Source organism: Erythranthe guttata, chromosome 8 (genome assembly GCF_056151865.1).
Source record: "Erythranthe guttata isolate IM_541 chromosome 8, IM_541, whole genome shotgun sequence".
Classification (NCBI taxonomy): Eukaryota; Viridiplantae; Streptophyta; class Magnoliopsida; order Lamiales; family Phrymaceae; genus Erythranthe; species Erythranthe guttata.
Genome location: NC_142540.1, coordinates 5,953,017 through 5,964,499, shown reverse-complemented (window position 1 = coordinate 5,964,499; position 11,483 = coordinate 5,953,017). Strand labels below are relative to the sequence as shown.

General features: G+C 34.8%; 3 protein-coding genes across 5 annotated transcripts; 1 reads left to right on the top strand and 2 right to left on the bottom strand.

The window, feature by feature from the left end:
- Positions 1-38: 38 nt before the first annotated feature.
- Positions 39-1,592, bottom strand: SETH1 (phosphatidylinositolglycan synthase family protein). The gene is made up of 2 exons (XM_088821828.1): positions 1,479-1,592; positions 39-1,121 (listed from the first exon to the last, which is right to left on the bottom strand). The coding sequence occupies exon 2, from the start codon at positions 1,102-1,104 to the stop codon at positions 241-243; it is 864 nt and encodes a 287-aa protein (XP_088677954.1). The 5' UTR covers positions 1,105-1,121; positions 1,479-1,592; the 3' UTR covers positions 39-240.
- Positions 1,593-3,831: 2,239 nt separating this feature from the next.
- On the top strand, positions 3,832-7,737 carry LOC105976863 (pyridoxal kinase). Its single transcript, XM_013002126.2, has 12 exons — positions 3,832-4,215; positions 4,331-4,447; positions 5,119-5,317; positions 5,556-5,639; positions 5,776-5,849; positions 6,309-6,373; positions 6,458-6,521; positions 6,622-6,687; positions 6,881-6,937; positions 7,100-7,144; positions 7,234-7,287; positions 7,446-7,737. The coding sequence occupies exons 2-12, from the start codon at positions 4,367-4,369 to the stop codon at positions 7,584-7,586; spliced, it is 930 nt and encodes a 309-aa protein (XP_012857580.1). The 5' UTR covers positions 3,832-4,215; positions 4,331-4,366; the 3' UTR covers positions 7,587-7,737.
- Positions 7,738-7,744: 7 nt separating this feature from the next.
- Positions 7,745-11,434, bottom strand: LOC148768383 (plant-specific TFIIB-related protein PTF2-like). 3 transcript variants are annotated; one of them, XM_088821825.1, is made up of 3 exons: positions 11,145-11,434; positions 10,166-10,224; positions 7,745-9,364 (listed from the first exon to the last, which is right to left on the bottom strand). In XM_088821825.1, exon 3 carries the CDS (start codon positions 9,325-9,327, stop codon positions 7,774-7,776), a length of 1,554 nt encoding a protein of 517 aa, XP_088677951.1. In that variant the 5' UTR covers positions 9,328-9,364; positions 10,166-10,224; positions 11,145-11,434; the 3' UTR covers positions 7,745-7,773. The 3 variants fall into 3 exon arrangements, with proteins under 3 accessions (XP_088677951.1, XP_088677952.1, XP_088677950.1); XM_088821826.1 differs by lacking the exon at positions 11,145-11,434 and adding an exon at positions 10,797-10,864; XM_088821824.1 differs by lacking the exons at positions 10,166-10,224; positions 11,145-11,434 and adding an exon at positions 10,506-10,668.
- Positions 11,435-11,483: the final 49 nt, after the last annotated feature.

Genomic DNA, 11,483 nt, shown 5'->3' with positions numbered 1-11,483 from the left:
AGAATAAACAATCTACAATGTTTCACCGCAGAACAAAATTACCTTCCGTAAAAAAATCTACTGCTATTCACCTCAAAAAAGATAATATCGAACTTTCCGTGAGACACCATTACATGTGCTGCGACAAATATCAAGAAACTAATATAAAAGACCACAACTCAGAGTCGATAATTTCCGATTTTCGACTTTTTCGATAAATTTGTAGTATCCGATTCAAGCCGTGTGAAAAAACGAACAGCTTCACTCGGATATGTTAAAACAGAGCTTTGCCTCGTCCCACGGACCATTGATCTCGAATTTGTACTCTTGAATTCTAATGAGCCAATAAGGGCACACCAAATTAACAAACACCAATATACCCAACAGCAAAACAAACAGCAACCGATGCAAACCGTAAACCAAAAAAAGAGTCAAAACCATCAACCCAAACGAGAAACACAAATGCAACCGAAACGAGTACTTCTTTACGCAGTAACCAACAAACGGACCGAACAAGAAAACCTGCAACGAAAACAGCACGATAGCGAAAACATGCAGCCTCGACGGAAGCCTCGAAGCGATCAACAGCGAAGCAACTATAGAAGCATTGAGAGAAATATTGCTCGTGAAATTCGTAAACTCGAGAGTGGAATCGGAGTAGTTGTGAAGAAACAAATGGAGTACGACGAGAGAAGTTGTTAGTGCCCAAATTGAGTCCGAGCTTATCGACCGAGTCAGCGTTTGATAAACGGGCGATAAAACGTACAAACCCGTTATGAAGAACGAGGTTTTGAGAAAATAACTGACGAGCAGGTCAAAAGATAGCCTTTTTGCTGTTAGAAGAACAATCAAGAAACCCGAACAGAGAAGGATAATATCGAGTAAAAGAAGGGAAGTTTCGGTAAATATGGATCTTAGAGTATAAGTCCAAACTAAAACAACGAGCGAAACAATACACAAGTACTGCGAGATTGAAACCGAGTCGAGAATCACCTTGACCAAGTCTCGTTTGACGACGTTAGCGTTCATAATCATTTCTTCGAGGAAAGATTCGTCGGTGTGATTGTCATCAAAACCGGGCTGCATTCCTCCGTAAGCAACTTTTCTCCATTTAGGAGAGTCCATTTGTGTATCAACTGCACCTGCAAAAATGTATGAACAATAATCAAATGAATGCAATTTTTTATTTTAGTGTGAAAAAATTATATAATCAGTGTCTTTTTCTTTTCAAATATTTTTTTATACAATTATCTTAAAAAACTACAAATTGGATAATTTTCTGTTATTGAAGAGCTGAATATCAATATCATGAAGAAATAACAATCCCAAACAAAAATTCAACCAGTGGCAAAGGAGTAAATTAACATGATGAGTTTCGAGATTATTTCAGTTTTCCAGGTAATTGCAGATGCAAATATATGCCAATTTGAAATTCCAAAATCATTAAAAAAAAAATGTAATATACTGGAATAGGGATCTTATGGGGAGTGGGTGGGTACCAAAATGAGCGGCGCTAGGAGTTGCAATGGTGGCCTGAGCGGTGGTTGAAGGCTGTTTTCACGGCGGCCGCGACTGAGGCGGCGGAATCTCCAGACCGAAGACGATCGAGCGTGAATTTTTAATTATCAATTGAAGAACATATTTATGAATTATGGGTGAAAATTGGTACTTAATATATGAGAGATTTTTTTTTTTAATCTTTGGAACAATATGTTTATTCTGAATTTATATTCGATTTTTCTGAAATCTTTTGAATTGCAATCGAAATGCATAAGAATTGAAATGGTAATTTGCATCTTCGAAATAAATTAATAGAATTTTGCACCCTCAAAACACAATATATCATGCATAATGTACCCATGCGAGTTTTTAAAGCTAATAAAGGTAATTTAATATTTTTAGTGGTATTTAAAAATTATATTTTTTGTCACAAAGAAATATTTTACAAAAAAAAAAACCTTCAGCTATTTTGTAATCAAGTTATCTGGAAATCATATTTTCTTCCAAATATTTCTACCTAATTTTGCCACCAATTACAATAAAAGATATATCAATCGAATAATTTAATGATAAAAGTTTATCTGACTTTATTTTGTAAGAAAGTATTTTTTTTCAATTATCCAGTGTGATTTTTATATTTTTTGCACTTTGAGCGCTCGAAATTAGGTTGGAGGTTGAAGAAAAATATCGATTTAATTTGTTATTTTGCACCCCGAAAAAAATCCCAATAAAAAAAGAGTTGTCCTTTATTATTCAATTACTGTTGCATTGTGAATGATTTATTGTATTTTGAGGGTGCTAAGTGCTATTATTATTTTTCAAGAGTGCAAAGTGTCGACTCCATTTCAATGGTACAAAGTGGGATTAAGTCTTTAAAAATTCCGGTTTAATGTTTATGATCTGATTCTAATTTCCGACTTTTAAAAAAAAAAAATACTTATTCTTTTTAATTGAAATTACACTTATAACATCAGTACTATTATCCATTTCGTAACTTAGGTGACTAAAATCAACATATGGAATTTTTCGACGATTCCGATTCCGATTCTAAAATTTGTTATCCAATTTCCTATCTCGATTTGATTTTACTATTTATATTTAAACAAAATTGGAATTAGCTTTTCGGTTTCAAAATCACTTTTTTCCTTCAAAAGTACTAATTTGATCGGCTCGACCAATGTCAACCACTACACTATGTTGCACTTAACTTCTTAACATATTTGCGTTTTAGACACGTTTCGTGCCCAAAACTCAAAGACACCTGCCAGAAAATCTTGTGGGTCATTTTGCAATTTTTAAAAAGTTAGAATTATATTTGAATAACAAATTTTCGGACATTTTTGTTGCTTCCCTAATTATTTACATAATTTAATGATGAATGGCAAGTTGATAGTTGATGATAATATATTTTTTGAATATATTTGTATCAAAATATATAAAAATAATTTATATATAAATAAAAACCTATATACATATTTATAGGGGTGGGAAATAATTACCGCCTACCGAATACCACGGTATACCTATCAAACAATACCGAAAAATTACCGAAACTTCGGTAACCACTACATTTGGTACGGTATTGGTATTGTACCACTATTAGACGGTACGGTAGTGGTATTGTATTTTCAATACCATGGTAATACTGTACCGCAGCGCAAATTAAAAATTTATAATTTAATTAATATATATTTATTTTATATTGGTTAATAATTAATTAAAATTAAAATTAGTACGTAAAATAAATAGGCCAAAACTTATAAAGTTAAAATACAGTTCTAAAAAATTTGTGAGAGAACATTGAAGCTTAGTGTAAGAAAAAAACGTACATCCCGTTTGGTTTTCACTGAAATAGTAGGGCTGCAAATTGAGATTAAAAAAAAATCATGGCTCTAGTAATCTTATTGTGCAAGGTGCGACTAAATCAATGAAGTTAAAGTTTGATTAATATTCAAGAAGTTTTGAAAAATTGAATAAGATCATATAAATAGGAAATGTTCTTGTTTAAGTGTTGTGTTTTTCTAAAGATCGTCTTCAAAGTATAACAGATTAAAATTAACGGTAGAGTACCATGTACCGATATACCGTACCGAAACTAACGGTATACCACACTTGTTGGTACGGTAACTATTGGAGATATTAATATTAAATGATACATTTCACTAACAACTTAAGCTTTTGGTTGAGATGGTCATTCAACATGGTATCAGAGTTGGGCCAAATAAAAGGTATGACAAGCCGCCGTCCAATACTAATTTGGAAAGAAAGAGAATAAAAAAAACAGAATATTTGGGTATTTATTTTTGAATCATGAAAAATAAAAAAAATAAACATTAATGAATAATAAATTGTTTCCGATACAAACTGTTTGATTATCCTCTTAACCTCTGCTTCTTTTTTCCAGGAGCAATGGCGCAAAACCTGAAGCCGAATTACATCATCAATGAATCCATGAAATAAAATTTCCTAAATTGCCCTCGCCATTGGGGCACACACTTCCGAATCAGCACCCAGTCATCAGCCCCGCAAACCACCAAATCCATTTCTCTGATTCAGCGAATCATTTATTATTATTATTATTATTAATTGAATTATTGGCAGGAATTGTCGAAATCTTGTCACTCATCCACCGAATCACAATCAGATTATAAACCTAATATATTTGTATGCTAAAGTCTGTATTCATATGTAGCAGCCCTTCAATCAAAACCCCACTCAGAGTTTCTCCATTTTCAGGTAATTCCACCCCCCCTCGTTCTGCTGTAATTTGTACATTTAGTTGTTTATAATGTGCTGTAATTTTTACATTTAATTGCTTAATTTTGTGGGTTTTTGAAATGGAAATTGTTAGGTTAGAGGAAGGGTTTGAATAAGTGTGTTATCAGTTATGGCACCTCCTCCGATTCTGGCTTTAGCGCTGCCATCGGAAACGGGTCGGGTTCTAAGTATTCAGTCTCACACAGTTCAGGTGCAATTTCAGTTCTAAGTTAGTTTTGTTCTGATGATGTTTATTGTGTTGACTGAATGCTGCATGCTACTTTTCCGGCAAATGAGTTGCATATGGTTTCGGTTTCGGTTGATGTATAACGGTCGATACTTTGATTGACTTGGGCCTCGTTTGGTTGTGGATATTAGATTAACTAGATAGTCGGACTTAATTTGACGTTTGGTATCTCCAATAAAATGCCGGGTCGACCCGCCAAAATTATGTAATCATGGCTTATCTTGCCTTCTAGTGAGTTTTTGTTGTTGGACGTCACGAGCTCCAATAAAATAATTGGGTTTCATTATATTATTTAATCTTATCTTGGCTAATCTTATCATGCGAACCAAACGGGGCCTTAGTATTTAGTAATGTTTCAAGAATTATTCTAAGAGGTGATGGATGCTCGAGTTTCTATATCGAAAGAAATATATATTTTTCTTTGTTTGAATTGTTTTATCTGCATTTACCACTTGCTTTCTATCACAAGCGCACGCTTAAAATTGATTTTCATGAATGCATGCACTCGTGTTCGCGTGAGCGATTAATTTTAGCTTTTTCGCAAAGATCGTCTTTGTTTATTATGTTTTCAGTATGATTTTTGAGTACAAAACAGTTGGTTGAATGAGCTCTAAGTCTTTTCTGTTTTACAATAGGGATACGTGGGCAACAAATCGGCCATCTTTCCTCTACAATTACTCGGGTATGATGTGGACCCGATTAATTCAGTTCAGTTCTCGAACCACACAGGGTACCCTACTTTTAAGGGCCAGGTTTTGAATGGAGACCAACTTTGGGAACTGATTGAGGGCCTCGAAGCTAATAATTTATTGTTCTATACACATCTACTTACAGGTATCCACAATGATCCTTCTAAGTCGAATCTTAGTTGTTTTCGACTGGATTCATTAATTTTTTTATTATTCTTTTAGTTAAAACAAGCAGCTTATTTTTTTGACCTGAAAATACGATCTTGATAATATTAAAATATATTTCACCTTTTCATTTCATCGTTGTTATTTTATTGATCACGGATGCTTGTTTCTTTTCGAACGTTTAAATTTGTTGTGACACAATTCGTGGTGCATTGTAGGTTACATTGGCTCCGTTTCCTTTTTGAACACTGTTCTAAAAGTTGTCGATAAGCTTAGATCTATCAACCCCGGACTTACATATGGTAAATATTCTAATAAGAGCTGCTAATGTTGTCGTTTATACTATTAACTTTGCCAAGAAAGTTACGGCTCCCAATTTTACGACTGATGATAACATATAATAGGCCAGATATAAATTAACCAAGCCTTTCTTGTTAGTTTGCGATCCAGTGTTGGGCGACGAAGGAAAACTCTATGTCCCTCGGGAATTGGTATCTGTATACCGTGAGAAGGTATTTCTTTTTTCTATTTGGAAGTAGATTTTTCTTTCGCTAAGATAGCCGATGTTGAATTTATCAACTTGATCGGGGTCTAGTTCAATGAAGTCTGATTTTTGAGTTTATTTAATTGAACGGATAGATGGCAGAAAACAAAATTTTGCAATGATTTAAAAATAAAATTAGCAAGTTACGATAGCATTATAAAATCCGTGAGAGCAGGTAGTTTTGGTTACATTTTAGGGGTCGATTTCCATTTGGTTTTGGGAAAGAATTTTGAGAAATCGAAAGTGACGTTTTTTATTTATTTATTTATTTTATTTAATGTTTTGATGTCTGTTTATGCATGCCAGGAGTGATGTATTATGGCTTTCTTCGATTGAATATTATGATAAATTTTAATATTTTATATAACTGCTCTTCCGTTGTCAGATTCAACTGATGGTAAAATTGGTAATTGCCTCTTCTCAATAGGTTTTACCTGTTGCTTCTATGTTGACTCCAAATCAATTCGAGGCCGAATTGTTAACGGGTCTCAGGTATATTCCTCTATCTAAAACAATTTATAAATACAAATTTGTTTCTTTATGATCATATGTTATTGATGTGTTATAATTTGTCAGGATTGTATCGGAGCAAGACGGGAGAGAAGCTTGCAACACTCTTCATTCTGCCGGACCATCAAAAGTTTGTCTCTTGATTTAAATCTTCAAAATAAGTTTCGATCTCGTTCCATTTAAAATTATTATTCTATATAAAGTGTTCAACATTTACATTGTATTTTCAGGTTGTTATTACGAGCATAAATATAGATGGCGATCTTCTTCTACTTGGCAGCCATCATAAAGACAAGGTACAGAAATACAAATACACACACACACACACACACACACACACACACACACACACAGACACACACACATATATATATATATATATATATATATATATATATATATATATATATATATATATATATATATATATATATATATGTATGTATATATATATCGACATTCGTAAATGAACAAGTTTGACTATGACAGGGTCAACCTCCTGTGCAGTTCCGGATTTCAATCCCCAAAATTCCTGCATATTTCACGGTATGCCATTGTCTGAACTTTACCGCCTCATAAGATTGTACATTGTTGTCGGTTCTTGAATGTTATAACGTGGTCAAGGAAAATAATACAAGCAATTGTTATGTCTTTAGCTTGCTTTATTTATTTATAATTTTTTTTCCATACTGTATTTACGGCTTGCAGGGAACAGGGGATCTTACGACCGCACTTCTGCTTGGATGGAGCAATGTAATGTTGGGCAAACCTTAATCAATCTATTACATGTTGTCGTGAGCACTTTCTTATTCAATTTTTTTTTTCATTTTCTTTTTATACAGAAATATCCCGACAACCTCGGCAAAGCAGCAGAGTTGTCTGTATCAAGCTTGCAGGTATTTCTGTTGCTTTTTGTTGGTATCTAGGTGCTGATTATTTCATCAATATATATATCCTATACTCGGTGCCAAACAGAGCAGAAACTATTTTACCTCGTTTTTTTTCACGTTTTCTTTTTTTCGTTCGGAAAAATATAATATTTGTTTGGTCACAGGCACTTCTGGTTAGGACAATAAATGATTATACAAGGGCTGGACATGATTGCCGGTCGAGCAGTTTGGAGATTCGTTTGATTCAAAGTCAAGATAATATTCGAAACCCTGAAATCAAATACAGGGCCGAGATGTACGACTAAGATTGTTCCGTTTCTGAGCCATCAAATACATTCATTAGAGATGTTATATACATTATTACATACAAGAAAAAAAATAAATAAAAATGATTGTCTTTTATCCTGAATTTCTCATTTATTTTCATATTTAAAATGTATGGAGCCTTTTCTGTTACCTGATTATGAAAAAAAAATTACAATAAAAAATAAATCATGAATTCATAGAGTCAAAAACATGCAAAGCCATGAGTGCATTATAATGCCCATTTTCTATCTCCTCTTCCTTTACATTATGAAGAAGCAGAGTTTCAATTATCAAATCCTCCCAGTCAATATCCACCTGCACTTTTTTTCTCTTCTTTCTTGAATTTTCAAGCCCAGACAGAGAAGCATTCTCGGCATTCGTCGGATCCATAATTCTCTGTATTCGTAACTTTGCAGATTTTATCTTTTCTCGTCTTTTTCCGTTAGCTAAGCATCCCTTTTCGAAAGATGGAGGCGTAGCATCCAATCCCACATCCTTCTCCAGTATCTGCTTCAAAACAAGCTTTTTGCTCAACTCCGATTTGCCTTTCCACCAATCCGTACATAATAATTGAATGTCGAAATTTTTCGGCCTTCTTTTATTCCCTGTACTAATCTCTGCATTGGCCTTGACCAACGAAATCTCATCCAAGAAATCAGAATAAATTACGGACAAAGATTCGTGAGAAATCTGGAATTTATCCGGATAATCAATGCTCTGATTCGAATAGCTTGTGCTGCAATCTTCCTCCCTGGTGAGACTATCGTATCCATCTTTCCTCAAACAGTCTCCGACCAATCCTTCCATATCGTACTGAAAAAGTTCAACGCTCTGACTTTGACTTTGACTTTTCTCCATCGACTTCATCTCCATGTACTGAATGACACTCGGAGCGTTCTTTAAAATATTCTTCACCGTCACATCTTTCCCCCACGGCAAAACACGAGCGGCGCCCACGAGCCTCTCCATAAGCTCCTTATACCTACGCCTACATGTACTAACAGTAACATGCAATTCATTCGCCACGTCATCAATCTTCACGTGCACTTCATTCAATTCGGCGACAAATATCAAGACTGCAGCCACCACAGGCATGGGCTGCCTACCCGTCGTCACAAACCACTTGATCAAGCACTGCAGCAAGAACACGCCTTGCTGCAACATTCTCTTGATCAAATCATCCGAAACTCTGCCGAAACTTGGGCACCTCTTAATCGCCGATTCGAAAGCGTACACGATATCAAACTCGGGCAACTTCAACTCGACAAAATCAACCACACGACTGATCATTCGACCTAATTCATAAGCATCGCAAGAAACCGACTCTGCCACTTGGACAATAGGTAAGATCCTCTGATCCCTTCTCATTACAACATAAGCACAAGCCCCGACAAAAACCGGGAACCATTTCCCTTGGCCATATTCTGCACCGGTGATTTTCTCGATCAAAGACTTGACCTCCTTAGATTTAGCAACTGAAAGCCCTAATTTGAACACCAAATCCTCAATCACTTTCTCGGCTTCGTAAATTTTGTTTTCCTTGTAGCTATTGACAGAGCCGGCGCCGGATTTGCCGATATGAATGTAGGTGCCGGTTTCACCGGTAATGCCGCCAATGTGAGCCTGGAAATTATCGAACTCTTGAACAACACCGCATGATGAACATACCTTATTGCCCGTTTCATAGTCGGTGACTAGAGTTCTCTTTCTGCAACTCTGGCAGGGGCGAGAATTTTCCATTTTCTCCTTCACTTCAGCACCAGAATCTCGAAATTCACTGTGGATCCAACGATGAAATTAGGGCTTTCAGTGTTAAATTACGAAAATCCAGTACAATTCTAATGTACTTATTTAAGGGTAAAATTCATTTTGCAACCCCTGTACTACGAGAAAGGTATCGTTTACCCCCTGATGCATGAAAAACATCAAACACGAAAAATAAAAAAAGTTATCAGCAGATTATGAAAAACCATAAAGATTAAGCTGTTGAAAACGGTAAACATGACATTGAGACGCCCAATTAAGATCATGACGTGACTGATAATTTTTTTTAAACCCACGCAGGGCAACCAAAGAAATCAAAATTAAAAAAATGAACTAATTATGATGCAAAAAAAAAAAATTGTTTCAGACATGAATTAAATAGTAGAAAGTGTATGTAAGTAGACGAAAACTTAAGGCAAGAAAATCAATTGAAAGACAGTAATCATGAAAACAATCAGATTTTCTCGAATAGCAAAAACAATCAAGAACCACAAACCAAATCCATATGTATAGATCATTTTTTTCCATATCGTGTGCATAATTCTCTCCCCATATATTCATTGACCTAGTCCAGCAATTAGATATGGTGGAAAATCTTCCCAAATAGGTGTGTTATATAAACAATACTAGCATGCATTTTTTTAGCCGACAAGCACTATTTCAGGGCACAGTTAAGATTTTCACAAAACTCAAACGAGAACACCGAGGATATAGATAACGAATCAAGATGTAATTTTCGAAATGGGAAATAATGTGAAGGACAATAAACGAGAGCCTATTTAGATTTCTCAAGTTTAGTTGACACAAACCATACCTTTTTTTTACTTGATTGTTGCGTGCTCAAAAATTCCTCCACGTTTTCGAGTCGATTACCTGTAAAAAAAATTAATAAATAGATAAGATCCAGTAAGTTTATCAACTATTTCAACAACACAAAAGGAATAATTAGGTTTTGCTTTCAAATTGAATTTTCCCAGATATGCATCCACATGATAAAATTCCAAATAAATATTTTTCTTGATCCCTAATTTTTATTCCGAGTAGCAAAATCCAAAATCAGACAAATCACAATTCACATAACATGTAATTGTAATTTCAATAAGTAACCACAAAAGGACACGGAAGAGTATTTCAAGATCATCATATCAAAGCACCTTTCAAATGTGTTCCAACAAACCGAACACGGAATCGATACAAAACCTAGAATTTTTTTTAAGTAAAAATAAAAAACAAAATTGAAAGATGCCAAAAAGCCACAACTCATGGGCAATTTACAACCACCTCAAAACAGATTACAAAGTGTTCACTCAAAAGTAAATCCAGCTATTTATATTGCAATGCAAAAAATTACACCTGCTATTTGAAATTAAGCATAAACCCCTAAAATCAAAATTCTCTAATCTGAACGAATTCTGAAAAATTGTCAAATAATCCACAAAATACACCTTATTTTTAGTTAAAATCGTGTCCTTAATCCTCAAAGTTCACCGGGTTAAAGAACCCCCATAAAAATCAGTTCACCCAAAGAGAAGAAATAAAACCTAAAATTCAATCAAGCACACTCGACCCTTTTTTTATTTTTGTCCGTTGACCGCTCGCTAAAAGACAAAAAAGCGCTCCATATAAATATGTCCAGCCTCTAGAATTTCATGACTCAAATGAAATTTTCAAAATTTTCAATTCAGTCCCTAACATTTTCAATTAAGCCCTCTTCTCCAATTTAAAAAAAAAATACAGCAACGCACACAGCACACTTCGATTTTGATTTCTCAGCTCACATAGACACAACTCACCGATTCGACTCTCACTCAGCGGCGGCAGCAGAACGATTTTGAGAGGATTTGCGGTGGGCTTTGCAATTCGTCGGAGAACTCGGCGAAGTGGAGCTCGCCGGAATTGGCGGCGACGTTGGAGAAGATCTGAACTCGCGGCGGCGGCGGCGGTCGCTGGGCAACGTCGGAGAAGAAGATGGCAATGTCGGAGAAGGAGATGGGTGAAGAAGATGAATTTGGGGTGGCTAGTTTGACGGGAAGAAGAAATTCCAAATTTTATTTTTCTTTTTATTTTTTATTATTTTTGTTTTGTTGTTTTTTAATTAATTTTTTTATATTTAGTATGTATTCTTTTAATTT